This window comes from Barbus barbus, assembly GCF_936440315.1.
Source record: "Barbus barbus genome assembly, chromosome: 46".
Taxonomy (NCBI): domain Eukaryota; kingdom Metazoa; phylum Chordata; class Actinopteri; order Cypriniformes; family Cyprinidae; genus Barbus; species Barbus barbus.
In genome coordinates this window covers 13,232,777-13,260,753 of record NC_136724.1, presented here as the reverse complement: position 1 = coordinate 13,260,753, position 27,977 = coordinate 13,232,777, and the positions used below count along the sequence as shown (strand labels likewise).

General features: G+C 36.8%; 2 protein-coding genes across 2 annotated transcripts in view; one reads left to right on the top strand and one right to left on the bottom strand.

The window, feature by feature from the left end:
- The window catches only part of LOC306865253 (brefeldin A-inhibited guanine nucleotide-exchange protein 1-like), a 67,472-nt gene extending 63,882 nt beyond the window's left edge, over positions 1-3,590 (top strand). Inside the window, exon 39 of the mRNA XM_079409757.1 lies at positions 1,995-3,590. Within this exon, the coding sequence (XP_079265883.1) occupies positions 1,995-2,174 (180 nt within the window). The 3' untranslated portion in view covers positions 2,175-3,590. The remainder of the gene's footprint in view (positions 1-1,994) is intronic.
- A 530-nt stretch (positions 3,591-4,120) lies between these two features.
- LOC306864902 (centrosome and spindle pole-associated protein 1-like) lies at positions 4,121-27,895 on the bottom strand (the record flags this gene model as incomplete). Its single annotated transcript, XM_079409189.1, has 28 exons — positions 27,425-27,895; positions 27,246-27,318; positions 26,995-27,098; positions 26,710-26,790; positions 26,277-26,372; positions 25,396-25,727; positions 20,072-20,151; positions 19,884-19,980; positions 19,726-19,783; positions 18,838-19,175; positions 18,554-18,672; positions 18,240-18,324; positions 17,795-17,906; positions 15,897-16,044; positions 15,518-15,604; positions 13,811-13,932; positions 13,576-13,725; positions 12,854-12,997; positions 12,662-12,769; positions 11,247-11,313; positions 11,042-11,168; positions 10,639-10,778; positions 9,603-9,737; positions 8,960-9,003; positions 8,752-8,815; positions 7,210-7,292; positions 5,510-5,660; positions 4,121-4,329 (listed from the first exon to the last, which is right to left on the bottom strand). The coding sequence occupies exons 1-28, from the start codon at positions 27,497-27,499 to the stop codon at positions 4,121-4,123; spliced, it is 3,429 nt and encodes a 1,142-aa protein (XP_079265315.1). The 5' UTR covers positions 27,500-27,895.
- Positions 27,896-27,977: the final 82 nt, after the last annotated feature.

The following is a 27,977-nucleotide window of genomic DNA, read 5'->3' as shown; positions in this document are numbered from 1 at the left end:
GTTCATGAGTTCATATTAAAATATTTTTTAAAACAAATGTAAATGATTAAAAACCATTTAATGTAATGATTAAAAGTTATTTACTCTTATTTAATATCATATTGTATAGTTCATGTATAGTTCAAGTCCTGACGTCTGATAATGACGACCAATTGATCATTCAAGTTTTGTAACTGTACCTAATAGCTTTTTAAAGGGATAGTTCACCCAAAAAGGAAAATTCTGTCATTCATTAATGACAGAATTTTCATTTTTGGTTGAACTATCCCTTTAAGTGAAAATTGGTTATTAAGTTTTAGTTAAATTTGATAAAATATATACATTTACTTATTTTTATTATTTAGTAAATATTAGTGCTGTCAAACGATTAATCGTGATTAATCGCATCCAAAATAAAAGTTTTTGTTTACATAATGTATGTGTGTACTGTGTATATTCTATATAAATACACACACATACATGTATATATTTAAGAAAAATGTTATATGTATTAAATATATCTTTTTTCAAGATTCAAGAGTTTTATTTGTCACATACACAATTATACAGAGTATAACCAGCAGTGAAATGTAGGTCAGGTCCGCTCCAAGGACAATGCAATTATAAAGTATACAAATATTAAGAGATGAAAAGTAGAAAAAATTAAATAAAATAAAAAGATAAGATAAAAAATATAAATATAAATGTGCAGGTCAGTATGTTGTTGACTTAAACAGTACTAAGAGGAATGTGCAAAATAATGTGCAAAAAAGTTGTACAGGGTATATAATAGCAATATGAGGTAGAGAAAAATTCTGAATAGCTTATTGATATGGTGATATTTACATGGAGTCAAGTGATGTTATGACACAGAGTTAGAGTTTAGGAGCCTGATGGCCTGGGGGAAGAAGCTCCTCCTAAGTCTCAGTTTTTGCCATCAGGCTACGGAAGCGCTTACCAGATGGAAGCAAAGTGAATAGTCGGTTACCAGGGTGATTTGAGTCCTTGATTATTTTGACAGCTCTATTTTTGCAATATATAATATAATAAATATATAATAATCTGTTATATAAATAATCCAAATATACACAGTACACACACATATATTATGTAAACAAAAACTTTTAGTTTGCATGCGATTAATCGTTTGACAGCAGTAGTAAATATGTTAAAATATTTTACAATTATTAATAAATGATTAATACATTTCATTTTATATATTATTTACACTATTTTTCATAAGTTTGGGGTTGTTAATTTTATTTTTTTATTTTTTTATAGAAATGATTACTTTAAGAAAAACATTCAACTGATTAAAAGTGGCCATGAAGACTTTAATAATGTTACAAAAAAATATATATATTTAGAAATTTGTAATCATCGTTTTTTTTTTTTTTCAGAAAATATTTAGCAGCACAACTATTTTCAATGCATAAATAAATAATGATATGAAATATCAGAATATTAGAATTATTTCTGAAGGATCATGTGACACTGAAGACTGAATAATGATGCTGAAAATTCAGCTTTGCATCACAGGAATAAATTGCATATTAAAATATATTCAAATAGAAATCAGTTATTTTAAAATGTAATATTTTTCAAAATTTTTATTGTGTTTTTAATCAAATGCAGCCTTAGCAAGCATTGGAGATTTTTTTCAAAAACACAAAAAAAATCTTACCAACCCCAAACCTTTGATGGTAAATATACTTCTTTTTATTATTTAGTAAATGTGATGTAGTCCATATTATAGCAGCTTGATCTGAAAAGTGTTTTAATTCCAAATCAAGCTAATTGATATGAATGATCAATGCTCAGTCATTTTTAATCTTTCTCAATTAGAGCCCTAATGCATTACAGAGTCACACACAGAGACAAAACTGCGGTTTTGTGTTAATATAACCAATTATGAGAGCACACCTGGTGCTAATCAACACAGGTTTAATACGATTACACCATGGCGTGTGGTGAGCAAGTATAAAGGAATTAAAAAACACGTGTTTACTTTGCAGTTCAAGGCCCACGCGTCCCGATACTACCCTCTGCTTTGTGAGATCATGCAGTTTGATCTGATCCCGGAGCTGAGGGCCGTCCTGCGCAAGTTCTTCCTGCGCATCGGATTGGTGTTCCAGATCACCCAGAATTTGGAAGCAGATCAGCCTTCAGGCGTCCAAACTCCCAATGACGCCTAGAAGAAGCTACAGCAGTGCCTGTTCCTGAACCCCACAGATGTCTCCTCTTTTCATCTGCAGGACGTGAGCATCTGATCTCCTGCAACCAATGAGGAACGAGGAGATTGAAAAGATGGACTGCGTCTGATATGATGGTACTAATATCAACCCCCCGCCTGCCCTTTGAAGGGTCTGCTCTGGACAAACAGCCAATCCCAGATCAGGAACTACGTCCCACCCACTGGAGAAATGACCAGGCCTTGTATATTAGGATCAAATTATGTAGAACATCATGAAGATGCTGAATATTGCTACTACTATACAAATGCTTGACCTTTGAGTTCTTCAATAGGTCCAGATATATTTCAAAACAGTGTCTTGGCATTATATTAAAAGCTGTTTGAAGAATAACAGAAGGGTTGCATATCAAGCAATGTGATGTGATGTTTCTCAAGCGATTCAGATTTTTGTTTTTTTGTTTGATTTTGTTGCGTTTGCACCGCTAATGGTTAACATTAGCATGAGTAACTCCGAAGAAACTAGTTGTACAGAATTCCAGCTTTGTAATATAATCTCACAACACTACATTTTGTTTTCTGTATCTTTTTGTTTCTCGGAAATTTGCTGCACTTGTTTTCTTGATCAAAATGCACTGGAGATTTTTACTTTTGTGATAAATTATTGAACTATGCCATCTTTCCCTCCATAACTGTCCAGCTAGAGATTTCTTATACGATATAAAGTGATTAGTTCGATTTACTCCATTTTATATATGCTGACACTTTTTTAATTAAACACTGAGGGCAACTGAGATCCTTCAAATGGAAAAAACTGGAACTTGAAAATTGAGGGCGAGTTAAATGTGAGCTGCATCTGAATCACTGGTTTGTATCCCTGTTTGGAGTTAGGCTTCACTCTACATGTACAAATTTTTAAAAAAGTTAATATATTTAAAATCTTCTCTTTGGTTTTTGGGGGTGGGTTGTATTGTATAGAAATTAATGATAGCTGCGTTTTAAAACTGTTGATGGAATAAGGATGTGAAGCATTCCTGGCTAGTGAGGGCGACAGCCCTGTAAAGTTTTCTATATGGAATAAAATGATCTGTACAACTCTATATGACACTGGTCATTATCACCATACATTCTAATCAGGTCATGGGTCAATAAAGTTTCGGAACTTGGTGCATTTGCTCTGATGAATTCTGAAAGTGAATTTAAAAAAAAAAAAAAAGGATTTTTTTCAAACACTTTAAAATTACAAATGTTACAAAATATTCCTATGTTAAACCAAGTTCTTTTGAACTTTCTATTCATCAAAAATTCCTGGGAAAAAAGCTGTTTTCAACATTAAAAATATGAAGACTGAAAATTCAGCTTTGCCATCACTGGAATAAATTACATTTTAAAATATATTACAACAGAAAACAGTTATTGCAAAAAAAAAAATGATGGAACACACGTCACATATAGATGAAATGCAAAGTAAACGGTGTTCAAAAATTTGTAAAATATTTATTAAAGAGTCAATACACATTACATGCAAAATTACATTAGCTTATTTTTTCTGACTAAGCTTATGCTTGCATAAGCTGATATTCCTGCTTACAGTTCATGTGTTGTAAAACAATCATTAAAAATGAAAAACAAATCACATCACAACATTGGAAATCTCTATCTCTCTCACCTGACAAACAGAATTCATGCAGTTTACACATTCATACACAGTCACAGTAAAAAGCATCAAAGTGAATTTCCCAGACTGCACTCTCTGACCGGAGGGAACAGACTATTAATGCGTTCCAGAACATTCTAAGTGCAATATTTCATTCACAACAATCAAAAGTCAGACAGAAACTGGACTAATGAATTGTTAATGTTCATCTTTGGCCTCAAGTATATAACTTGTTCCTTGCTAAATGGTTAAACTGGCAGAAGAATTAAGAAATCATGTGTTTTGAATGAGATTTAGCCATGGTAAGTGGACGGCCCTTCCCAATCCTGGCCTACGTGATTTTGGCTGGATGGCCTGCGACCACCCATGAATCTCTTCAGCGTATCAGAGGAACTAGGACGTAACCAGGGGTCTGTCGCAAAGGTGTCAATGGAAACGCGCCAATCGGTTGAAGGAGGAGTCTGTGGCCATAGCTCCTCCCCTTCCTCTGCTGACACTTCCCCTGGATAGCACAAAAGATACATTTCTCAGTGCCTGATTACATTTATGGCTTTGTGTTTAGCCGTTTAACCGTTTAAGAAAAGCTTTCGAGTAGCTAAAACAAGATATGTTTTTCATCTTTGTTTAGTTTGAATTCTAGATATATCCACCCCCTAAAAGTCACACAAAGCAGCAAACTGTGGTTGGTTAAGCCCAAAGTATTCTTTATTTTGCGCGGTGTGCATGCCGTAAATATGACATTTTTATGTCTGGAGAGAAATAGTGCAGACACTGGACAAAGTTGAATCTTTCTAGTGCATCTTTCAGGGTTTTTCCTGCATTTCAGCCGACAAACATTTTTGTCCCGCCAAAGCCTTATATGATCAGTTAATGTGATTTATGAGTGAAGTAAATGACCGCTGCGCTTGTGATAGCGTGCATGTTATCTGAGGGAGAGAAAGAGTAGAGAGCCCCTCCCCCCTCATTTTAATTTGAATGACTGGTGGTGTGAATTGTGCTAAAAAAAAATAAAAAAAAATAATCATCTTCTCTGACAAGTGTTTCACACATGCAAATAACATAAAACACTTTCAATAAAAAATAAAAAAAATCCTATGCAGTGATGAAGTGTTTGTTGAGACAAATCTTTTGCGATGTCCTAACAACCGGGATTAGCACACAATGCATCCACGCCTGCTAATGTCCGATTCATGACATAACTCATTTGAACCGGTTCATTTTAATTAATGACTGATAATAAATAACTGATCCGTCAACCCTTACAAAGATCTGAGATGACCGAACACCTGAGAAGAGATGGAAAAACCTGTACCTGATAGTCAAATGACATTGAAGTTTTTTGCTATATTGTTTTAATATTGCTGTTTTTTTTTGTTTTTTTTCATACGAATATCTTTAAATGCTTATTTTGCTAACTCTCCCGGGATGGTGTATTTTAAGGAAAATGTTTTTATAATGTCACATGTTGCAAACAAGAACTCTGCCAGGAGTATATCAAGGCCTTAAATGTCCCCGTCAAAACTAAAGTAAGTTAAGGTTTTACATGTTGGCGTCTTCCTGTTAAAGTGTGCCAGATTAAGCTGCAGTGTTGACCAGACTTCATGCCAGCAGTCAAATGTAGTCTGGCTGGGCAAGACTAACCAAGCCAAGGTGATTTTCCTTTCAGATTCAGAGCTCCTGACCTGATCTCCAATCATGTTCTCTCATGTTGTTCAGGGATGTCATCTTGTTCTTTGTACGCTCTCTCAGCCACTCTATTTCTGTGCTGGTAATCGAGTGCAGAGACTGGCTGTCAGGACTGCTGTCAGGTTGAGCATACCTGTTTACCACATCCTACCAACAAAACAAAAGTACAGTTATCCAGTCTTTATCGATGCATTCAATTTAAAAAAACATTCTACTGTAGCTCTGTTCCAAATCCCAACCTGATGGCATCTAAATAGTTAGCAGGCTTTAAAGGGATAGTTCACCAAAAAATGAAAATTCTGTCATTAATTACTCACCCTCATGTCGTTCCAAACCTGTAAAACCTCCGTTCATCTTCGGAATACAAATTAAGAAATTTTTGATGAAATCTGAGAGCTTTCTGACACACACGTGTTTACATTTAGAGGAAAGCGCGCATGCGTCGTGGCACTTTCCAAAATGGTGCCTGAGGGTGACGTGGAGGAGAAAAAATGTTGAATAGTCGTTTTTGTTTTCTTAGCGCACAAAAAGTATTCTCGGTGCTTCATTGAACCACTGATGTCACATGGACTATTTTAATGATGTCTTTACTACTTTTCTGGGCCTTGATCGTGGTAGTACCCTTGCTGTCTATGGAGGGTCAGAGAGCGCTCGGATTTCATCAAAAATACCTTAATTTGTGTTCTGAAGATGAAGATCTTACAGGTTTGGCATGACATGAGGGCGAGTAATTAATGACAGAATTTTCATTTCTGGGTGAATTATCCCTTTAAAGATACCTTGTTTAACCAAATTCTAAGGCAGGATGCACATATTAATTTCAGAAAATGTAATCCCATAATGCAGTGGTTCTCAATTCCAGTCATCGCACCCCCCGCTCTGCATATTTTGCATGTCTCTCTTAGTTAACACACCTGATTCAGATAACCAGCTCGCTAGAAGTGAGCCATGCATGAACTGTGTTCTAAATGACATGGTCCCTACACAGTGTTCATTGCTTCCTACTCCCTGAGCACAGGAAATCAGTTGAAGTTTACTTCTTCAGAACATTCATTCACATATTTTCGTCTGTCTTCACACACAGTCGAAACTTACTAGAGAAGTGTGTCGTGTGACAAATGCATCTGTAAATAAATGCAATTTAAATTCACGTCTCGTACACTTTAATGATCTTTGAATGGAATATATACATTCCCTTCGAACTGGAATCATGGCGGAATATCATGTGATGTCCACTTCGCCGGGCACTTACGTTCGAATAGAACAAACATCTGAAGCGATAAGAGATACACACAAAATGTGCAGAGCGGGGGGGGGCGTGAAGACTGGAATTGAGAACCGCTGCCATAATGCACTCCAACAATATGAGTTGCTGCCTATGTAGAGCGTTCCAAATCAGTCAATTATGAGGTTTCACTGTGCTGCTAGATGGACATGTCTGACAGTTGCATTCACATCTCATATCTTTTGCAGAATCTTGCACGACACTGCATTCTAAAAATGTGGCGCTCAAGTTTAAAAGTTCAACTTTTAAAAAGCATGATTCTATATCTTGCATTTTATTTCCATTCTACTGACCCTTGGAAGTCGGCTGCCCATGTAGGAAGCAGCAAGTCAGCAAGGCAGCTAGGTTTCAGAACAGATCTAAAGACTTTGTCAAGTGAGGTTGTAGTTGTGTATAACTGGGAACTCTTACTTTAGACATGTCTGCCTTCCTAACTGCTGGTCTCGCTCTTTGGTCACGCCGGGATTGTAGAAGGAATGAATCGCCACTGGGGTCTGTGTAGAAACAAACGATTTGTTATTTACAGCCGACAAATGTTCAGCCAACAGCAGGCTCTGCAGTCCTTCCGCTCTCTCGAGATTCTCTCTAGCTCCAACATGCACGAGTCAAGCAATCAAAGCTTGGTAATTGAAACTGAGCAAATGAAATGGCATTTAATGGATGAGACTGAGACTGTTTTGGGAACTCATTTACAAGGTGACTGTTGATCTCTCTGGGGTGCTGCTGAGGACAAGCATTATCCTCACCCCAGAGTCAATCTCTCTTCTGTCTGGTATTCATAGCTGTCACACTAGCTGTTACTCATCCCTGGTGGAAGTGACAGCAGCTGTCTGATGGTGGTGTCACGTATTGTCTGCTCCTCATACTGACACATACACACCACTATACTTGTAAAAACATCCCATAGACATCTATTGTTTCTAAATGATGTTAATCGATATGCCCCAAACGCTAATGCTACACCTTAAGTGCCTTTAGATATCAAATTATATCACTAAAACAAAAATGGAAAATTGAACGAACTACAGAATTAAATATCACAATAACGTACTACATTTTTAACAGGCATGGAGGAAGAATAGGTTTTTGCAGGGGATCTTGCATTGATCTTCAATGATACCAGGACTGTGTTGTGGACAAGCATTGTAACTTGTGTGTGGCAGGATTTCACAACATTTTTTAAAGGTTTTTATCTTTTTGGTGATATTTTTGATGAAATCCGACAGCTTTCTGACCCTCCATAGACAGCAATGTAACTACATGTTCAAGGCCCAGAAAGGTAGTTAGGACATTGTTAAAATAGTCCATGTGACATCAGCGTTATTTGTTTTCTTTGCGCCCAAAAAGTATTCTTGCAGCTTCATAACATTATGGTTGAACCATTGATGTCACATGGACTATTTTAACAATATCCTTACTGCCTTTCTGGGCCTTGAATGTGGTATTTTCATTGCGGTCTTTCATAAAAAATATTTAATTTCATCAAAAAATATCTTATTTGTGTTTCGAAGATGAATGTGTTTACTTCCATAGTATGTTTTAAGTCAATGGCTGTTTTGGGAGTCAATTAAGCGTCTTATAAAGGCCAAAGTCAAAAAAATAAAAACCTTTTGAAACTCATGTGGAATCTCGCCACACATGAGTTACAATAATGCTTTACCAAAAATGAAAATTGTCATTATTTACTCACCCTCATGTCATTCCAAATCTATATGACGATGTGATACATTTCTCAAAAATTATTCATGTTCCACAAAAGAAAATGTCATCCAGATTTGGAACGACATGAGGGTGAGTAAATGCTGACAGAATTTAAATTTTGTGTGAACTATCCCTTTAAATATGTATATTGGTGAGTGTATTCTAAATGTCGTCTAAACTTTGCACATGAAAAAGAATTTGACATTTATGAGTAAAACACCTCTCTCCGTTTTTAATTTTAGGGGAACTTACTAATAAAGGCGCTCTCTGAGTCTAACAGCAAGTGTCTGCCTGGATCCTCTGCAGAATTCAGCCTCTGGGGGGATAAACACATCAATAAAGACGTAGAGTCAAAAACCAAAAGACAGCACAAACAGAGTGCAGATACCCTTTAAGGGCTCTGAAAAATGGGTCATGGAAAAACAGTCAAGATTTTTTTGGTGGTGCACACGCAACTCACTTGCTCATGATGCCGCTGCCCTGAAGACACCATGTCAAAGTAATCTGCCCAGGAAATACAGGTACTGTATGAGTCTGCAGTTATTTAAAGTAGTTTTCATTTCATTTCATATATTTTATTTCTATAGTACCATTTGAAAGGTTTTTTAATGATTCTAAAACTATTTTAAGGCCCATTCAGCCCAAGAACCACAAACATAAAGATAACTATAATGTTAACTATATTAGCATCCACACTAACAAATGATGTTGTTCTGTTTATTATAAGTGCGCACGGTAGTTAAATTGTCTGCAGCTTTAAAGGGGTCATATGACGCAATTTCATGTTTTCATTTGTCTTTGGAGTGTTACAAGCTGTTGTGTGTCCTACGTCATCTTCCCGGAACGGCTTGCACGTATGACAAGTGAGAAAAATGTATAACATTTTAAATTTATAAAAGACATTTTTATAACAAAAATCGATGTTGAAAATAGTTGTGCTGCTTCATATTTTTGTGGAAATCATGATGCACTTTTTTAGGATTCTGATTTTATGCAAAAAAGTATTAATAAAAAAAAAAAAAAAACATGCAAACCAAAACCAAAATGTACTATGATATACTACACAAAAATGTCAAAATGTTCGTCCTCAGTAACAGACTGACCAGCTCTGCCCCTCCTCAGGCTGTTGATGGTTCGTTGCTGTTGTCGTAACAGAGCCTGTTGCTGGATATCTAGACTGTGATCATCACTGGGGGAGTCGGGATACGTCTGCCGCACCTTCTCACGAGATGCACCATCTGATAACACAAACACACACAGAGATCAGAGTCATCGTCTCCTCCAGGACTACAGCCTCACTGACAGATAATGCAGGGATGTTGAATACAGCTATTGAGCGGCACACTGACAAACATTATCCATTCACAGAAAACACTGACTCATATAGCAAATAAGTGTTGTGCATCACACATGACAGGAGAACAGCAGCTCTGCCACGGCCAAAGCAGTTGGCACAGCCATGTAGAGAGAGAATCAGAGCTAAAATAAAGAGCATGACAAAGAAAGGGCATGGAGCCAAGTGCTGAGTCACGGTTCACAGAGATGCTACTCATTTCTCTCCTGCTGGGGGGGTTTGATGACTGATACGACTGTTCACCTCATGAGATGGGCAGATGGAGAGGAAGAACTGTTGAATCCATCTTCTGAGCACAGAATAAGGTTAAAAGTTTTCATAAGAGACATAAAACTGATATTCCTCTAAGAAAACACATTAACATTTGATATAATATTAGCATCAGGACATTGGACATAAAATAATCCTAGTTTCATTCAACCATATCCAGGTTTTTGGTTTTTCTCATTTCTGGTTTTACTCTAAAACCAGAAATGCTTTTATGGAAACTCAGTCCACTCGCTGGCCATCTTGGCATGCAGTATTTCGCTGAACTCATTTAGTCAGTGTGGTAATGTGTGACTTCAATAGGTATTTGAAGAGCACATGGTCTTTTTTATATTACACTGAAGCTAACAAAGGATCAGAGCGTGAGTAACAGGAAATGAGTGAGGCTATTGGTGGATATGTGAAGGCTGGTGAATGGGATTCTGGGAGCCATCATGGTTGTGTGAAATTACAGACCCGTTGAATAGTTCTGGAGAGGTTTTTTAAGCAAAAGACAGGAAATTATGTGTCACATTTACCTCTGTACTTCAGATGGTTAAACTCCTGCAGGTTCTGCATGTTGACCTCTGCAGTGGTATGGGAAGCAGGCCTCCTGATGGGGACTTGTTTGCGTTGCCTCGCCACTTCAGAAACATCCTCCAGGAGGTGCTCTCTTGGCCTGTTCAATATGTAAGGCACAAGGGTCAGAGGGACAACATAAACCTTACCAAGATTATCTTGCATGGTTTATTTTGTGATATTGACCTGTTGACTGTACATTATACCATATTAAATGGCTAATTTGGTGCAAATATGCAGTTTAGCAGTCATTATTCCAGAAAATATTGATCAATTAGGATGTTTGTGGGGGGAAAAGAACTTCATTCTAGGCTCTAACAGACCACAAGTGTTTTGAATGTGTCTGTGCAGGATGTTTGCTACCTGCTGTGAACAGGAAAGGTGTGATCATTTCTGTTAGACTGCATCAGTGCTCCCTCCAGACGTCTCTGTTCGCTCCGCAGCTGCCTACGCAAAGCCGATAACTCCCTGATCACCGTATGCTTTCCTTCTAAAACACAAAGTCAGTATACAATTCAGGGATTTGGTCCTTTACAGCTCTGGTGGCTACAGGATATGATATAGTTACCTGTGGCCCTGATCTCGTTCCTGCGTGCAAGCACTGGGGGAGAATGTGGTGCTGAAATTGATCTCATCTGTTTGAAACAAACAAAAAAAACTGTAGTCACTTCACATGTCATTCTTAGACGATCATGTCTAAGTGGGCGGTTTTTGTCAAGAATAAGCTGTCATGTGGACACTAATTGGGTGTTTCTTCAACTTCGGGGACATTTTTGTGTTTTTTTTTAATTTTTTATTATTAAAACTAACAAATTTTAACTTTTTGTTATATGAAGATCACATTAAATCTGTCCTGGAAACATTTTATTATTTTTATATTATATTAAAATTATTCTTTTAATGTGCATTATTCCCAGTCAAGCTATGATTTTATCAATTTATGTGAAGCGTTTGGAAATATAAATTAATTAAATGTGAAATTAGCCCTAGCAGAACTTTTTTTTGCTATTTTATTTTAAAATATTTGACATATGGCGTAAATTATGGTGGGAATTTATGACTTTCAAAAACTTTGTAAAAAGTGTTTTTTTGTTGTTGTTTTTTTTTTTTTAAATGTCCCCATAACTGAATAAAAACCCAAGCATTGCCATAATAGTTGGCCTATGAAGCAAGAAGTAGTTGTGCGTATAGCTGCACGATTCTGGATACATTGAGAATCACAAATTTTTTTTTTGTCTCAAATTGAGATCACGATATTCCCACGATTCTGAACATAAATTAACAAATAATTTACTAAAGGCTGAGACAAAATATTAATTGCTGCAGCCAGTTTAAGAGTGTTTAATTAATTTTTAATTGTTAATTTTAATATATAAAATATTTATTTAAAATAATATATTTAACTAAACCAATTTTTAATATTAAAATGATGAAAAATTGGTTTGAATGAATGATTCAATGACTCACTCAAATACTTCACTTGTTTCATTACTGGATGAATCAGCATTTTTGAACAAATCTCTTGAATGAATGATTCAATAAATACATTTTTAACAGTCACTTGTCTCCACCCAGTGGCTAAACAGTGTAACCTACACAAACGTTATTTGAAGCGCAAATTACTTTTAAAAGCTGATTTGCTCTATTTTGATCGCTACTATAGACATCAATGTTTATATCCAAACTATGAACTTTCATCCGAGTATTTCTGTGATAATATGAATGGATTGTAAGACAGAAATAATACAGTGTAGTTGAGAGAAACTGTTTGTGAAGCTGTTTCTTACCTACATGATAACGGCTCTCTCTGTGCCAGTGGCAGCACGAACGCCGATTTGAATGTTTTCCGGTAAGGTTTTTTCAAAGATTTAATAGACACGGGCGAATCGTTGACATTGAGAAATGAGATCACGTGGGTGTTTGAATCGAGATCTTTTAACGATTAATTGTGCAGCTCTTGTTGTGCACATGTGTGTCACTCACAGACAGAGTTGCAGAAGAGCAGTGGCTCTCCACCGATGGAGGTCTGGGCATCTGCTGACATAGTTTCTTCTGCAGGGCTGGTAGGGGTGGTGACGGTGCCCTGTGGACCTTTTGGTATTTGAGAATAATGTGTCAGCACATTGTGTCCACATATGAACAAATGCAACAGACTTGATAATGTGCACTCCTCACCTCCTCCAGAGGTGTCTGTTTCTCCCTCTCCTGTTTCTTCCTCAGGGCTTCGTTCTCCTTCTCCTCTGCTTCTTTCCTCATTTTCTCAGCCTCTTTACGACGCTCTTCGGCTTGCCTGACCAACTCCTCATTTTTGGCCATTTGCTATAAGATAGGTGATAGAAAAGAAGCACATCCTGTGGATCTGTACCTTTCTTTTAATTTGCACTGTGTCATTGTTCATCTAATTTTCACAGATGAAATCCTATCATTTTTCCATTCATTTCAAAAGGAATCTGGAATTTCATGTGATAACGATAGAATTTCCCCATGCTGATTTCACAGTGGATTTAAGTTGGTCAAGTGAATTCACCACGTTGACTAACAGAAATCCGGAAAATTACTTGGTTTGAATATGAGCCGTGCTTCAAAATTTTGGCAATGTGACTGCTGGTACAGTAGATGCTGTAACTACACCATTACGAGGGTAAAAGGCATTTTTCCATTGACAGCCATTCAAAAGTTGCTGTTTGTTAGGGATTATAAGGGAAAGCTTTAATCGTTTGCTGTTTTTTGTCACGCTTGGTTAGGACACTGGGTTAAAGCTTTTAGAGGATCGATTATTTAAATCTTAACATACTCATATATTCAATCTGGGTCAAGACCAGTGCTTTAAAGTGAAAACATCTTCCTCTCGGCAGGCCATTTTTGGGATTCGCATAATATAACTGCAAAACAAGAACCTCTTTTTCTTTCTGACGCTTCTTCCCCTGCTCTTCTTCGTACTCCCTTTGGATCAGAGCTCGCTGTTCGGCCAGCCGCCTATCTTCTTTCTCTTCCTCGAGCCTGCATCGCTCTCTCTCTTCTGCCTCCTTTCTTCTCTTTTCCTCGATCTGTTCATCCCAAAGATGATGACAAAGTGAGACAGCAGGCCAAAAGCACAGACATCAGAATCCAAAGTAGACTGAATGTCCGTACCTGTTGTTTCAAACAATCCTTGTACTTTTCCTGATCATGGAGCTGCTGTGGAGTGGGCAGTTCATTGAAAAGGTTACCCCGGGCTTGCACAGACGGCTGAGGAGAGCAAAAACCTGCAGGCTCTACAGGGGCAGAAAAGATTGGCTGGATTGCATGCAAAGGTCTTTTATTTTTAGCTTCTAAAAGGTTTGATGATAGTATCCACAATCAGAGGGTTTTATATATAAAACCCTCTGATTGTGGATACTATCATCAAACCTTTTAGATTTCAGTAAATATAAAAAAAAATGTAATATACAAAATAATAGCCTGCTCTAAGTGCATGTCATTGCAGATATTTACAAATTCAATTCCATTCAAATTCCACACTAGTTACATGCTTTTTACAGGGTTCATACACATTTTTACCAATAAATTTCCATGACTTTTCCATGACTTCTCCATGACTTTTGAGACAATATTCATGACCTAATGTTCCATTATTTTACAATAAGAATAAAAATCTGTTCAAATTATCATAGCATTAACTAAAATTAATGACTAATGCTATTGTTTGCTTTCTCTGTTTTAGTAATAAGTACACGCAGCAACTGCACCAGATGTTACTCCACACAGAGAACGTATCATATCACTGAATATTATCATTTAACTCTGTTAAACACAGGACCTGAATTTCGTTTTGGAAACTTTTCTCTTTCGCAACTGTTAAAGAGTTAAAACACGACAGTGCTTACTCGCCAGAATGGCCATTTTAACATAATTTTGTGTGTATTTTTGCCGCTTAAACGCAACAAGCTGTGCTTTAGAGCCTTGCATTTCTGCCAGACACGAGTTCCAGTCGGACTCGGGTAATCATGCCGCACAAGGGCTGGACTAGGGCATATGTTTGAGGCCTGTGCAGGTTTCTACTGAGCTTGTTTGGTACCAAACTCAATTTGGTTCTCGCAAGTCGGCTTTATACCATAGACAGTAAAAAAAATAGCTTTATACACGTGCCCTTGGGACGTGACTGAGCGCACGGGAAACCGCCTCTGGAGCGTGCGAGTACCGACTGGCTTAAAAAGACGTGCAAATAAATAATTTTTGTGTCGATGCAACAATGACCCGATTAGGCAAGTGACAATTCTGTCAACTGTCCCGAAACGCGAGCGAAAGACTTGTATCGCAGCGTGCAGCCGCTCTTTAGTGACGAGATGCACAGATAAGAAGCCGCTATAAGAGACAGTCAAAGAGAGAAGACGCGGTACAGCTGAATCACTCACGCTGTTTTCAAATTACCGATTTCATCTGATATTCTGTGTGGATTCACTTACTCATCAAACCTATATGCAACAGGCTATTGAATAAATGTGTGAATATCCATCATTTTAAAGTCGAATGCTGCGGGAATGAGTAAAATAATGCGATATAGCCTATGCGCAATCCCGCACCAAACCTGATTAAACATAATTCTATTATACAGATTATACAGATCTGTATAATAGAATTATACAGAGATTTGTGAAATAGATTTCCATGACTTTTCCAAAACTTTCTGGGTTTATTTATTTTTCCAAAACTTTTCCAGGCCTGGAAATTGCTGCTTTAAAATTCCATGACTTTTCCAGGTTTTTCATGACCGTACGAACCCTGTTTTTATGATTGTGAGTCAAATTGTAATTCTGTGGCCACAGTACGTGATGATGCACGAGGTCAAGTTTCTGTCACCTGTTCTAGAAGCCACTGGAATCCGGGCTACTCTGCCTCCTGAATCATAAGCTTCCACGTTTGTTTTATGCATTTGTTTCAAATCACCTGGAAACACAAAAATGTAACATTACTATTATTAATACCAGAAATTTTCAGTATCAGTTTGATGATAAAAATACAGTATTTTTCCAGTCATTCGTGATTACTGAGTAAACACTCATAAAGAGTGTTTTTTGCTGCCAAATTATTTCTCTTAACTTTTTTTTTTTTTTTGGCAGTTCTCCCACTAATGGCACACCATTTGTGGATTGCACTAATTAAAGCCTTATTAAACTGCAGTGATTGCAGTGACTGAACAGGGAGTTGAGTAAGTGAAGTGTGAACTCTGAATGCGTACTGATGAGGTTTCCATGATCGTCCCTAAGAGGGGCTCCTCCTCCTGCTTTTCCCCAGGGCTCGTAGGCCTTCATCTCAGCCTTTATTTTAGTATCATACTGCTCTTTTTCCACCTTCTCGCGATGCCGTCTATGCTGTCGTTCTTGAATCTGTGCACCACAATTTAGACAATTAGGCTTTGTTCACAGTGCACATCATCTGATTAGTTTTTTCAAATCCCAAATGAAAAACAAGTGTAAATACTATGACACATTTCCACAAATCAGATTTGAATTATTCATGTTTTTTTTGTTGCTGTTCTAACAACAAACAACTAAACGGATTAGAGAAAAAAAATGGATGTCTGCTCCCTGCCTGAAAAAAAACCTCAGTGACAGATATTGTAAGAATGAATCATCAAAATCAAAGTAGTATTACTCAACATGTTGTAATCAGACTTTACAGTACACTTAGAAGAGGAAAGTTCAAACTTTCAGTTCGCCACTTTAAACCAACCCTGATCTGTCTCTAGAGTCACTTTACCTTGGGAAATAGTGGATTTCGCTCAGATCTCTTCCTGTCAGACTGCTGAAGTTCTTGGTCATCTTAACACAGATTAGCATTCAAGGCCATCCGTCTTGAAACCCTTCACTGCACTATTTCAGACTCAATGATCTTGCAACCAGGCAGTTAAACAAACATCTTTCTAGCTATATATCTTTCAGAATCAAAGTTCCCCTGAGGAAATAGAGAAGGATAATGCAATTTGTCCTCCCTAAATCCTTCATCTGTGTCCACAGCCATTATGATATAAAGATATCATCTGACATCCCACTGAGCTAAACCTAAACCTGCGGCCAAATCAAGCAAATCACTTCATAACATTAATGCTTTGCAACAGTACATCACCACTTTCCATTAATAGGGTACGATTTGATGTCCCACTACATTTTTAAAAGCATTAGAATCACAAAATTCCTTTGTTTTGCTTTGTACAGAAAACTATTAGACAGCATTCAAAGTACCATTCAAAAGTTTGGGGTCAATAACTGTTTTGAATGTATCCTTTTGTTAAGCAAAGATGCATTAAACTGATCAAATGTGACATTTACAAGACATTTAGATTTTACAAAAGATTATCTCAAATAAATGCTGTTCTTCTGAAGTTTCTATTCAAAGTCCCTTTAAAAATAAGGTATCAACAAAATATTAAGGAGCACAACTGTTTTCAACATTGACAATTTTGAATATTTATCATTTCTGAATATTTGATATGAATATTTTATTCATTTTAACATTGAATATTTATCATTTCTATACTGAAATATATAGACATGTTTCTTATAAGAAATGGTTTCTGAAGGATCATGCGACACTAAAGACAGGAGCAATGGCTGCTGAAAAGTCAGCTTTGCCATCTCAGAAAATGTTTTATTTAATTTTAAAAATATTTTACAATATTATAGTTTTTACTGTATTTTTTTGATCAAATAAATGCGGCGTTGATAAGCATAAAATAATTTTCATCATCTTCCCGAAGTTCCGAATAGTAATGTACATGCAATTCATTTTTATCCAACAATATTTAAATTTTAATTAATATTATCTTGAAAATTAGCTAGTTTTAATAAATGTGTCTATATCATCACTCCTTAAAAGACATGATCTTGACTTGGCATGATTTTTGGTCCAATGTCTGAGGTTTTGACGTCACAATTCTGACATAATCTGTTACTAATATTCAATTCATTGTTGTAATATAACTGTTAATTAAAGAATGTTAATTAATACATTTTTGGTGATTAAAATTAAAGCTGTGTAAGCCTGTTAGTGCACCTTTCCATAAATTCAATTAAAATCATCTGCACCCTTTCTATGGCATGATAATTAATCTCATAACATAAATTATTGGGAGAGTACCTGCTGCTTAAGGGCTTCCTGATAGCTAACAGTACTTTCCTTGGGCTGCTGCAGCCTCTCCGGAGGAAAGAACGCTGGTCTTGATGGAACAACTCCAGCATGGCTGATCGCTCTGTAGAGAGACAGAGATAAGCATTGTGTTATTCTGTTGTATTCTGTTTTATCTGAATAAATGTGCCCCCTACTGGTACCTCAGCATAACTTGCCATAAAAAACATGACCAAGTAACTCAAACATTATGACTTAAATCTATTCAGAACTTCATATTTCAAAGTATTTTGGTGTTTCTTTTGTCTTGTCATTTCAATGTGTATTGTTTTAAATGAGGTGCAATTAAACAACAGCTGAATAAGCCACTTGCAAATGCATTGTAAAATCCCTGTCATGTGACCAACTAAATTCTGAAGTTAAATAATTGACATTTTGTATGAAAACTCATGCTTACTGTGTGAGGCCTCCAGAGGGAGGCTGCAGAACAGGCCGCTGTGCTTCTGGAGGGATGAGTGCCTGCTGACCCACTGCTGGTCTATCTAACACAAACAAAACAATCAAATCACATTAAACATACAAATCAACAGCTACATTCATCATAAAATTGGCAGGGACTCCAAACTATAATTAACAAACTACTGCAGAAACAACTTTTGTATTACAATACTGACCAACACAAATATCAATGAATGACAGATAATAATGACATACATTTGCACAGATGCATTTAGTTTAACCAAATTGGATAGATGTGATTATGCTACTTACAGTAGGCCAGATTGGGATCTAGAGGATTTCTAACTCCATAATAGTAATATGCATTATCATAAGGAGTTTGATAGGAGTCAACGAGGGAGGAACCCAACGGAGGATGTGCACCTGTAATTCTGACATCAGAAAACAGACATATTTCATTAAGCATACATAAAATCCTGTCTATAGTATTAAGGTATGTTATTAAATAGTTTATCTTTTGTTTTCAGTACAATTACATTACATTTCAGTACAATTGTTGTTTCAGTGCAAAGAACAACTCGAAATCTGAGACAAACCTTGGGGCAACTATCTCCCCCAGGGTTCTTGAGAGGCTTCTGTGATTGTCTTCAGTAACAGAGGTGGTATCATTGGACCCAAATCTTGCTCCAGCCTCCAGACCAAGGCCTGGTGTGTTAGCCAGCTGGCTTAAGACAGTGCTGCGGTCTAGAGATGGAGACTGGAAAGCAACACGGGGTCTCTCAGGGGGCGCTGTCTCCTTTGGTGGCTGTGGAGGTCTCCTCCTGGCAGAGTCAGCCCTGAACTCCACCAGACCCAGACCTGGGCGGTAGTGTACATCCCTTCTCCTGCCCTCGTGTTCCTGGGTCACGGCACCAAATTGTTTGATTCTGTCTGGCTGTGGGAAACAAGGTGAGATGGCTGTAAATAGGAGCACAGAAGGTGTTGCACGGCTATGGCTGCAGTGAAAACGTGTGTCTATTTAAAATGTAGTGCATGTTTCGTATAAACTACTTTTTTTTTCTATTTCATTATGCCCACATGAAAAAGCACATTTTAGCACCATTGACAGTTTTTGCACACTGAATGTTTCATAACAATTTAAAGAGCATAAAGACAAAATTACAAGAAATATTTTTGCATAAAATAAGCTTCATTTTCATTTTATAATTACTTCAGAATTATTATATTATTATAATTTTACTTCTTGTTCTTTAAATTGCCCTGAAAATGTCATTATGCAAAATAAATCCTAATGGTCCTAAAAATAAGCAGCACATTCTTAGTTATTTCTAATATTTAAATCTAACATTTTAAATATTAAAAAAATGTTATAGATATAGATATATAATAAACATCTAGAAATGCTATTATTTAAATTTAATATAGAAACCATATAAAATCTAAATATAAAACAATGAAAATGTAAAAACCTGGAGGACCTTCACCTTTTTTTCAGGATCAACAGCGCCTGTTGCAGCCACTCTCAACTCTAGCTCCTTCTCTCTGTAAAATTGAGTTTAGATGGTGAAGTGAATATTTGAGCCCTTAAAGGTTTTAATTCAAATACCTACAATCAGCATATGAAATACTTGATGTTTCTCACTTCCTTTTGTTCTTCTGTTGTTCGGCTATTTGCTGTAACAGCTCCAGTCTGTACCGTTTCTTCCTCCTCTGAGAGGCCTCATTCCCTTCAGTAGCACCTAAATAACCCAGCCACAGGTCAGAAATTACAAACATTTTTTATATATACTCTATATACAGTTTGATTTGATCCAACACTCGTTGTCTTACCAATCAGGAGTCCTGCAGCAAACTCAGTCATGTTCTGCTCGTTGACAGATCTGCTTTGCGCTGGAGTCGGTGCTTGTAGACTACATAAAATTATTATTTTTTTAAATATCACACAAAGGAACAAAAAACTTCATCCAGTGTCTTACACTAAACACACCCTGATCTCTGCAGCCCTGGCCAAACTATTACGTCACACACATCACATATATAGTGAATTAAAGAGCCTGGCTGCAGAGCCATCAGAGGCTTTGAGCCTCCCCATAAACACCAATCAATACAATCTCACTGACAGAATGGACAATAAATCCAACCGATCCACCAAAATCAGCGTTTCCAGTCTCTGTATTGTTAGAAACCCTCAAGTAGAAAAATCCTACAAAACACATGAAATCTTAAATCATGTCTTTGTTTTTTTCCCACCACGGGCGGACTCAAAGGCAGTAAATTGATAGGAGGGTTTATAAATACAGACTTCTGCTAGAGTAATTCCCACTTCAGCTATTTGATTCACTGCAGTTTTATTTTCAGTGAAAGATTGGCTTTAAACCACAATTACTTTAATTGCAGATCAGTACTTGAGTTGAAGTGCTGTTAGGGTATGTCTATTCTCCTGACAGCTGTCTGCATTGACTGTGTCTAGTAGGAAAGATGTCAAATTTAACAGATTACAGCCTGTACAACCCTTCCACTTTCTACACTTGCTTATATTTGGCTCTTAAACTGTTCAAGTTATTTTTATTTGAATGTTGCCATGGTGATGATAGTTATTTTTCACAAATATAGTCCGTTTGGTTGAAGCTGTTAATTTGACGTCCTCTACAAGTTGTGAAAAACACCATCTGCTGATGTTGCGTCTTTATATTATTGTAAAAACACATTTATGCCTTCTCTGCTTAAACCATTAAACCATCTTCTTTCCATTTATACATTATATTGCACTATAATATAAAGATATATATACACACACACACAATTAGGTGATTAGAGCTTATAGCTCATGAAAGTCAAAAATCCAGTATCTCAAAATATTAGAATATTTCCATTACATAGGTTTCATCAAATGGCCATCCTCACAGTATAAATTCCGGGTATTTCTTGTTCTTTGAAACCAAAATAATGGGGAAGACTGCTGACTTGCCAGTGGTCCAGAAGACAATCATTGACACCCTCCACAAAGAGGGTAAGTCACAGAAGGTCATTACTGAAAGGGGTGGCTGTTCACAGAGTGCTGTATCAAAGCATATTAAATGCAAAGTTGACTGGAAGGAAGAAATTCGGTAGGAAAAGGTGCACAACAGGGATGACCGCAAGCTTGAGAATACTGTCAAGCAAAGCTGATTCAAACACTTGGGAGAGCTTCACAAGGAGTGGACTGAAGTTGGAGTCAGAGCATCAAGAGTCACCACACTCAGACGTCTTCAGGAAAAGGGCTACCAAGCCACATCTGAAACAGAAACAACGTCAGAAGCATCTTACCTGGACTAAGGAGAAAAAGAACCGGACTGCTGCTCAGTGGTCCAAAGTCCTCTTTTCTGATAAAAGTAAATTTTGCTTTTCATTTTGAAATCAATGTCTGGAGTCTGGAGGAAGACTGGAGAGGCACAGAATCCAAGCTGCTTGAAGTCCAGTGTGAAGTTTCTGAAGTCAGTGATGATTTGGGGTGCCGTGACGTCTGCTGGGGTTGGTCCAATGGGCCTCATTCATGAAACATTCGTAAATATAGGAGTAAATTCTGAGTAATTTGCATGTAAAACGGACCTTCCCGAAAACTCTCCTCCGGATTCACAAACGCTTCGTAAACATCCGATTTGATAGTTAAACGTGTATGTTAATGAATTCCAATCATTCGTCAATAAGGCGCTCGTGCATGCTCATTCACAATTAGCATAATCCCCACCTATGACTACAGCTACGCAAATTTCATGTCCAGGAACGCAGTGGAATATTCTGGTCTACTTTCTCAAGTTTGGATTTAGTATATTGCATACATGCAAAAAAAAAACTAATAGGCCATATGGCTAACAATAAATATTCAATAACGTGTGTCCAAAGCGTTTTTTGCCACCTGAAAAACGACAGGTGCTCTTCTGAAAACGCTTTGGTGGCACAGCGTCTTTCCCATAGACTGTGAAAAAAAAGTTTTTCCAGCTGTTGATTTGGTTGCTATGAAGTTGAATATCCACGGCAGTAATGTATTACTAGTATCTCATTTTGAAGAATATTACTGAACATAAAAATGCAGTAAGCAGTCATATTAACTTCTCTATTGTTGTTCAGTTGTTGTACAAGTAGGTTGGTGTAGTATTTGTCCCGCCACTCCTCCATTGATTGGACGGCTGGGTAAAAAGTGACAGTGACAAGCGCTGTGTTCTACCCAAAGCTACCCAAAGTCAATGCAGCCATCTACCAGGAGATTTTGGAGCACTTTATGCTTCCATCTGCAGACAAGCTTTATGGAGATGCCGATTTCTTTTTCCAGCAGGACTTTAGCACCTGCCCACAGTGCCAAAACCACTTCTAAGCGGTTTGCTAACCATGATTTACTGTGTTTGATTAGCCGGCCAACTCGCCTGACCTGTATTGTCAAGAGGAAGATAAGTAACTATGCTATCAAAGCAACCTGGGTTTCAATAACGCCTCAGCAGTGCCACAGACTAACTGCCTCCATGCCATGCCACACTGAAGCAGTAATTTGTGCAAAAGGAGCTCCAACCAAGTATTGAGTGCATAATTAAACCTACTTTGGATATCTTGAACATTTCTGTTTTGTAAATCTTTTTTTGATTGATCTTTGAGAAAATATTCTAATTTTTTAAGATATTGGATTTTTTTTTTTCCTAAGCTGTAAATCGCAACCATCAGAATTAAAACAAAAAAACTCTTGAAATATTTCAGTTTGTGTGCAATGAATCGAGAATTTAAGAAAGTTTGCTTTTTTACATTAAATTACAAAAAATTAAAGACCTTTTCCATGATATTCTAATTTTTTGAGATGCACCTGTACATATACAGTATGTATACACACGTGGTCAAAATTGTTGGTACCCTTGGTAAATATGATGAAAAAAGGCTGTGAAAATAAATCTGCATTATTATTTAAAAAAGATTCACAAGAATCTAACCTTTCATTTGAGAATAAGAATTTAAAATGGGGGGAAATAACATTATGAAATAAATGTTTTTCTCTAATACACATTGGACACAATTAACGGTACCCTTTTATTCAATACTTTTTTAAACCTTCATTTGCCAGTTTAACAGCTCCAAATTTTCTCCAATAGTGCCTGATGAGGTTAGAGAACACCTGACAAGAGATCAGAGACCATTCCTTCATCCAGAATCTCTCCAGATCCCCAGCTCCATGACGGTGCTTCTCCTCTTCAGTTCACCTCACTCATTTTCTATAGGCTGCAGGTCAGGGAACTGAAATGGCCATAGCAGAAGCTTGGTTTTGTGCCCAGTGACCCATTTTTGTGTTGTTCTTAAGGTTTGTTTTTGGATTATTGTACGGTTGGAAGATCCAAACATGGCCCATTATAAGATTTCTAACAGAGTCAGTCACTTTTTGATTTTTTATCTGTTGGTATTTGATAGAATCCATGATGCCATGTGTCTAAACAAGATGTCCAGGACCTCCAGCAGAAATATAGGTCCACAACATCAAAAATACAGCAGTATATTTCATTGTACACATGGGGTACTTTTTATCCCTGTGTTCACCAAACCCATCTTGAGTGTTTGCTGCTAAAAAGCTAATTTTTAGTTACATCTGACCATAGAAGCCAGTCCCATTTGAAGTTCCAGTCGTGTCTGACAACTGAATATGCTGGAGATTGTTTTTTGTGAAAGCATTTTCTTTTCTTGATTTTTTTCTTGAAGCCCTCCCAAACAACATGTGGTGATGTAGGTGCTGTTTGGTCATTTTTTTAAAAGGTTTTCTGACCCTGAAACTCAACCTTTTTCTGCAATTCTCCAGCTGTGATCCTTGAAGAGTCTTTAGCCACTCAAACTATCCTCCTCACCGCGCATTAGGACGATATAGACACACGTCCTCTTCCAGGCAGATTCATCACATTTTCTGTTGATTGGAAATTCTTTATTATTGCCCTCATGGTGGAAATAGGAATTTTCACTGCTCTAGCTCTTTTCTTAAAGCCACTTTCTAATTTGTGAAGCTTAATTATCTTTCACTGCACATCAGAAATATATTCTTTGGTTTTTATCATTGTGATGGGTGATTCATTTGGAATTTGGCCTTTGTTTTCCCTCCTATTAATATTTCTGTGAAACAGGAAGGCATGGCTGGATAATTTCATGTTCATAATCAGCGTTGTGTTCAAAATTGTGAATATGAATGGGAATATATTTCAGATATAGTTTACTCATAAGAATTTCTAGGGGTACCAGTAATTGTGTCCAACATGTATTTGAGAAAAACATTTATTTCATAGTCATATTTCCCCCCATTTTAAATTCTTATTCTCCAATGAAAGCTTAGATTTAGTGATTTAAAAAAAAAGATCAAAAGGATTAACAATGCAGATTAATTTTCACAACCCTTTTTGATCATATTTACCAAGGGTACCAACAATTCTGACCACGTCTGTATGTGTGTGTGTATATATGTACATATATATAAATAAAGGATCATGTGACACTGGAGTAATGGCTGCTGATAATTTGACTTTGCAATCACAGGAATAAAGTACATTTTAAAATATATCAATATAGGAAATATTGATTAAAAATGGTAATATTTTACAATACTGGTGTTTTTAATATATTATAATATGATAATTATTTGTTGTGTTTATTAGCCATTGCAGAAAAATGTCTGACCACATAATGCCACTAATGGCCAATCAGAATCACGTTTTGCAGACTAATTTGTGATAAATCTGTACACTTTTCACATTTGAATGTGGTAAAAAAATCTGCAGTGTTCACTTGTTTATGGTAAAATGCATTGGTAATATATGCGTAAAATGTCATTATTAAATAAACCAAAAATATTTTACTTTATGTAAGCAACGTTAAAACGTTTTCAAAGTGCAATTATATTCCAGAAAATCTAACCAATGGACATGCATAGAGCTGAATTACATAGATATATCATTTTGTAAATGACATGCACTCATAATCCATGCCAATCCGTCAAGTTCTCATCAGAGCTCCATATGGGCCTAATTATAACCTAGAAATTATAATCTAGATGAAAGTCCCACAAGAGCAAATTTTCTTATGTTTCCTCAAATATAACCATATCAACTTCTGAGTGCCACCAAAATAAACACGACGCAATAGAGAGAACATGTAAGATGCACCTGTGAGAGCTGTTGTCATGTTTTCCTCCTCTCCTGGTTTCGCCCGTGTCTTCCTGTACATTTTTCTGCCTCTCCTTCTCTAGGAGCTCTATCTCCTCATCAGAACTGGTGTGATCTTGGTGAGGGCCTCCCCAGCGATCTGGCGTCTCTACCCAGCGTTTCCGTGGCCTTGATACCTTAGGCACTCCGGAAATGGGCTCAGTCAGAGTGGCAACATCCCTTTTTGAGATCACAGTGTTCTCTGGGCTCTGACTGGCCCTTTGCGCTTGCACCTCTAGAGAACCAGCAGGGTACTTTGGAGTAATAGAGCCAAAACGATCTCTCTCCAGGGCCTGACAGAAACATGATCAACATATGCTGAGGAGGTTCAAGTCTATAGAATTTTAAAAGAATAGTTGAACAATGAAAATTTGCTGAAAATTCCACTGGAGGAAGCAATTTTATGGATAGAGTATTTTAGCTAGGCGATGGTTTAAAGTTAAAACATCTCAGTGGTGCATTTGTTTTGTTTTTTTACAAACATGCCGCTTGTCACTTCACAAGATGTTAATGATGGACTGGAGTTGTGTGGATTACTTGCAATGTTTTTATCAGCTGTTTGGACTCTCATTCTGACGGCACCCATTCACTACAGAGGATCCATTAATGAGCAAGTGATGTAATGATACATTTCTCCAAATCTGTCCCGGTGAAGAAGCAAACTCATCTAAATGTTGAATGGCCTGAGGGTGAGTAAACTCTCAGCAAATTTTCATTTTTGGGTGAACTATTCCTTTAAAAATGTTTAAACTGTAGTTCAATAAGGACATTTGTGAAGGTTATTTATTAATGTAGATGTATAGGTCATATATCAACAAAATAATGCTTTATTTAATTTAAACCTGTGAGGTAGTTGAAGTTTTCCCTATTTCATGTGCTCCCTCTTTCCCTCGGAGAAACATATTATATTCCTTGTTCCTCTCATCCTGCAGCTTTTCCTAGGTAGAATCACATAACTGTTACATTAATAGTGTACCGTTACATTTCTATGGTAATAATAAACAATTATTCATAGTATAAGACCTCTTTTACGATTGTACGAATCTCAAATTTCAAGCGTGTACGCAAAATAGATCTGCAGTCCAGCAATAAACTGGTTGCCACTAGATACTTTATCCAATCAGAGTAAGCAAATAATTTTTCATGTAACTGAGGGCTTGCCAAACAGTAAGGGTGGGTCTTTATGCAACGGATTGAAGCAGGTCATGGCACCAAATGCGGCATTTGCTCTAGTGATGCCTACATTTACAGATGGACAACAAACACATATTTTACCTTCGCTGATCTTCGTTCTTTTATGGGGAGAGACAGCATGTGGGACTGTGGAAGTGGACCAGCAATAATTCGATTTTCTTTCTAAGGAAGAAATAGAAACTAATGAATTTATTAAACAAAATATATCTGATTAACAAACAGCAACACAACCTATTTAGATATGTAGTTTAAATAAACATCGAAAGAGAAACAGGTGTGCAAGTAATTTTTTTAATTATTATATAGGCCTATTTCAAATTTTTATTTTAATAAATTTAAATATTATATCACAAGAGCATAGTGTACCTCAGACATAAAGCGTCGGTAATCAAGACGTAGTTCTTGCTTTAACTTCTGCTTTTTCTCTTCATATTCCTCTCCAAGAGGTAAACTGAGGCCAAAACTCTCTTCTGGAAATAAGATGACAGTATGAAACATCTCCAATGTCATTTTTTTTAATAAGTGAGAAAGAACAGACAATGATTTTAAAATGTGACATCCAATATCAAGCATTGAATATATGAATTTGACTGAAATTATATTGAAATATATCCTGCCTTTGGTCTGTTTGGGATGAGAAGGTTGTTTTTTGTTAGCAGGTTTGATGTTCTCCTTGTTACCAAATCCTGTCTATGAAAGGAAGACAAGTATTAAAACAATAACTTGAAATATAAATAAATAGCTTTAACACCCAAACAAATCAAGCAGCACTATTTCTATTAGAAATTAAGCTTACCTTCATTTCCATGTAAGGCGCTTCTTCTGTGTTCGCCTTTCTCTCCTCCATAAAGTTGCTGATGTTGACGTTCATATTCTCCCAAACCAGACTCAGCAGTTAATAAAAAGCTCTGGACAAGATAGTAGCCGTTATCAGATGAAGCTCTTATCAATAACACAAGAGTGAATATGCTGCTCTCCGGGCATGGAAATGAAGAAGGCTTTGTTTAGAGGAGGAGATGGAGTAGATGCAAAGGTTGTTAGGCAACGACTCAACACAACACACTTCAGACAATGGCTGTGTCCCAAAACCTAGTGGTCATCCGATCCAAAACAGCATTTCTGAGCAGCATTCTGAATCTTGCGTCTAATGTGGAACTGTTGCTACTAACTAACTAACATAAACCACTCAAAAGTTGTTCTCACAGCTGACTATGATATATGTTTCAAAATAAAAGTCCTATTTTTACTTACTGCCCTTTCAAAAAATGACCATGGTAACCATAGCTTCCGTTACATAAACACTAATTAAAAAAATGTAACAGAGGAAAAATATCAAACGCTATCCACAT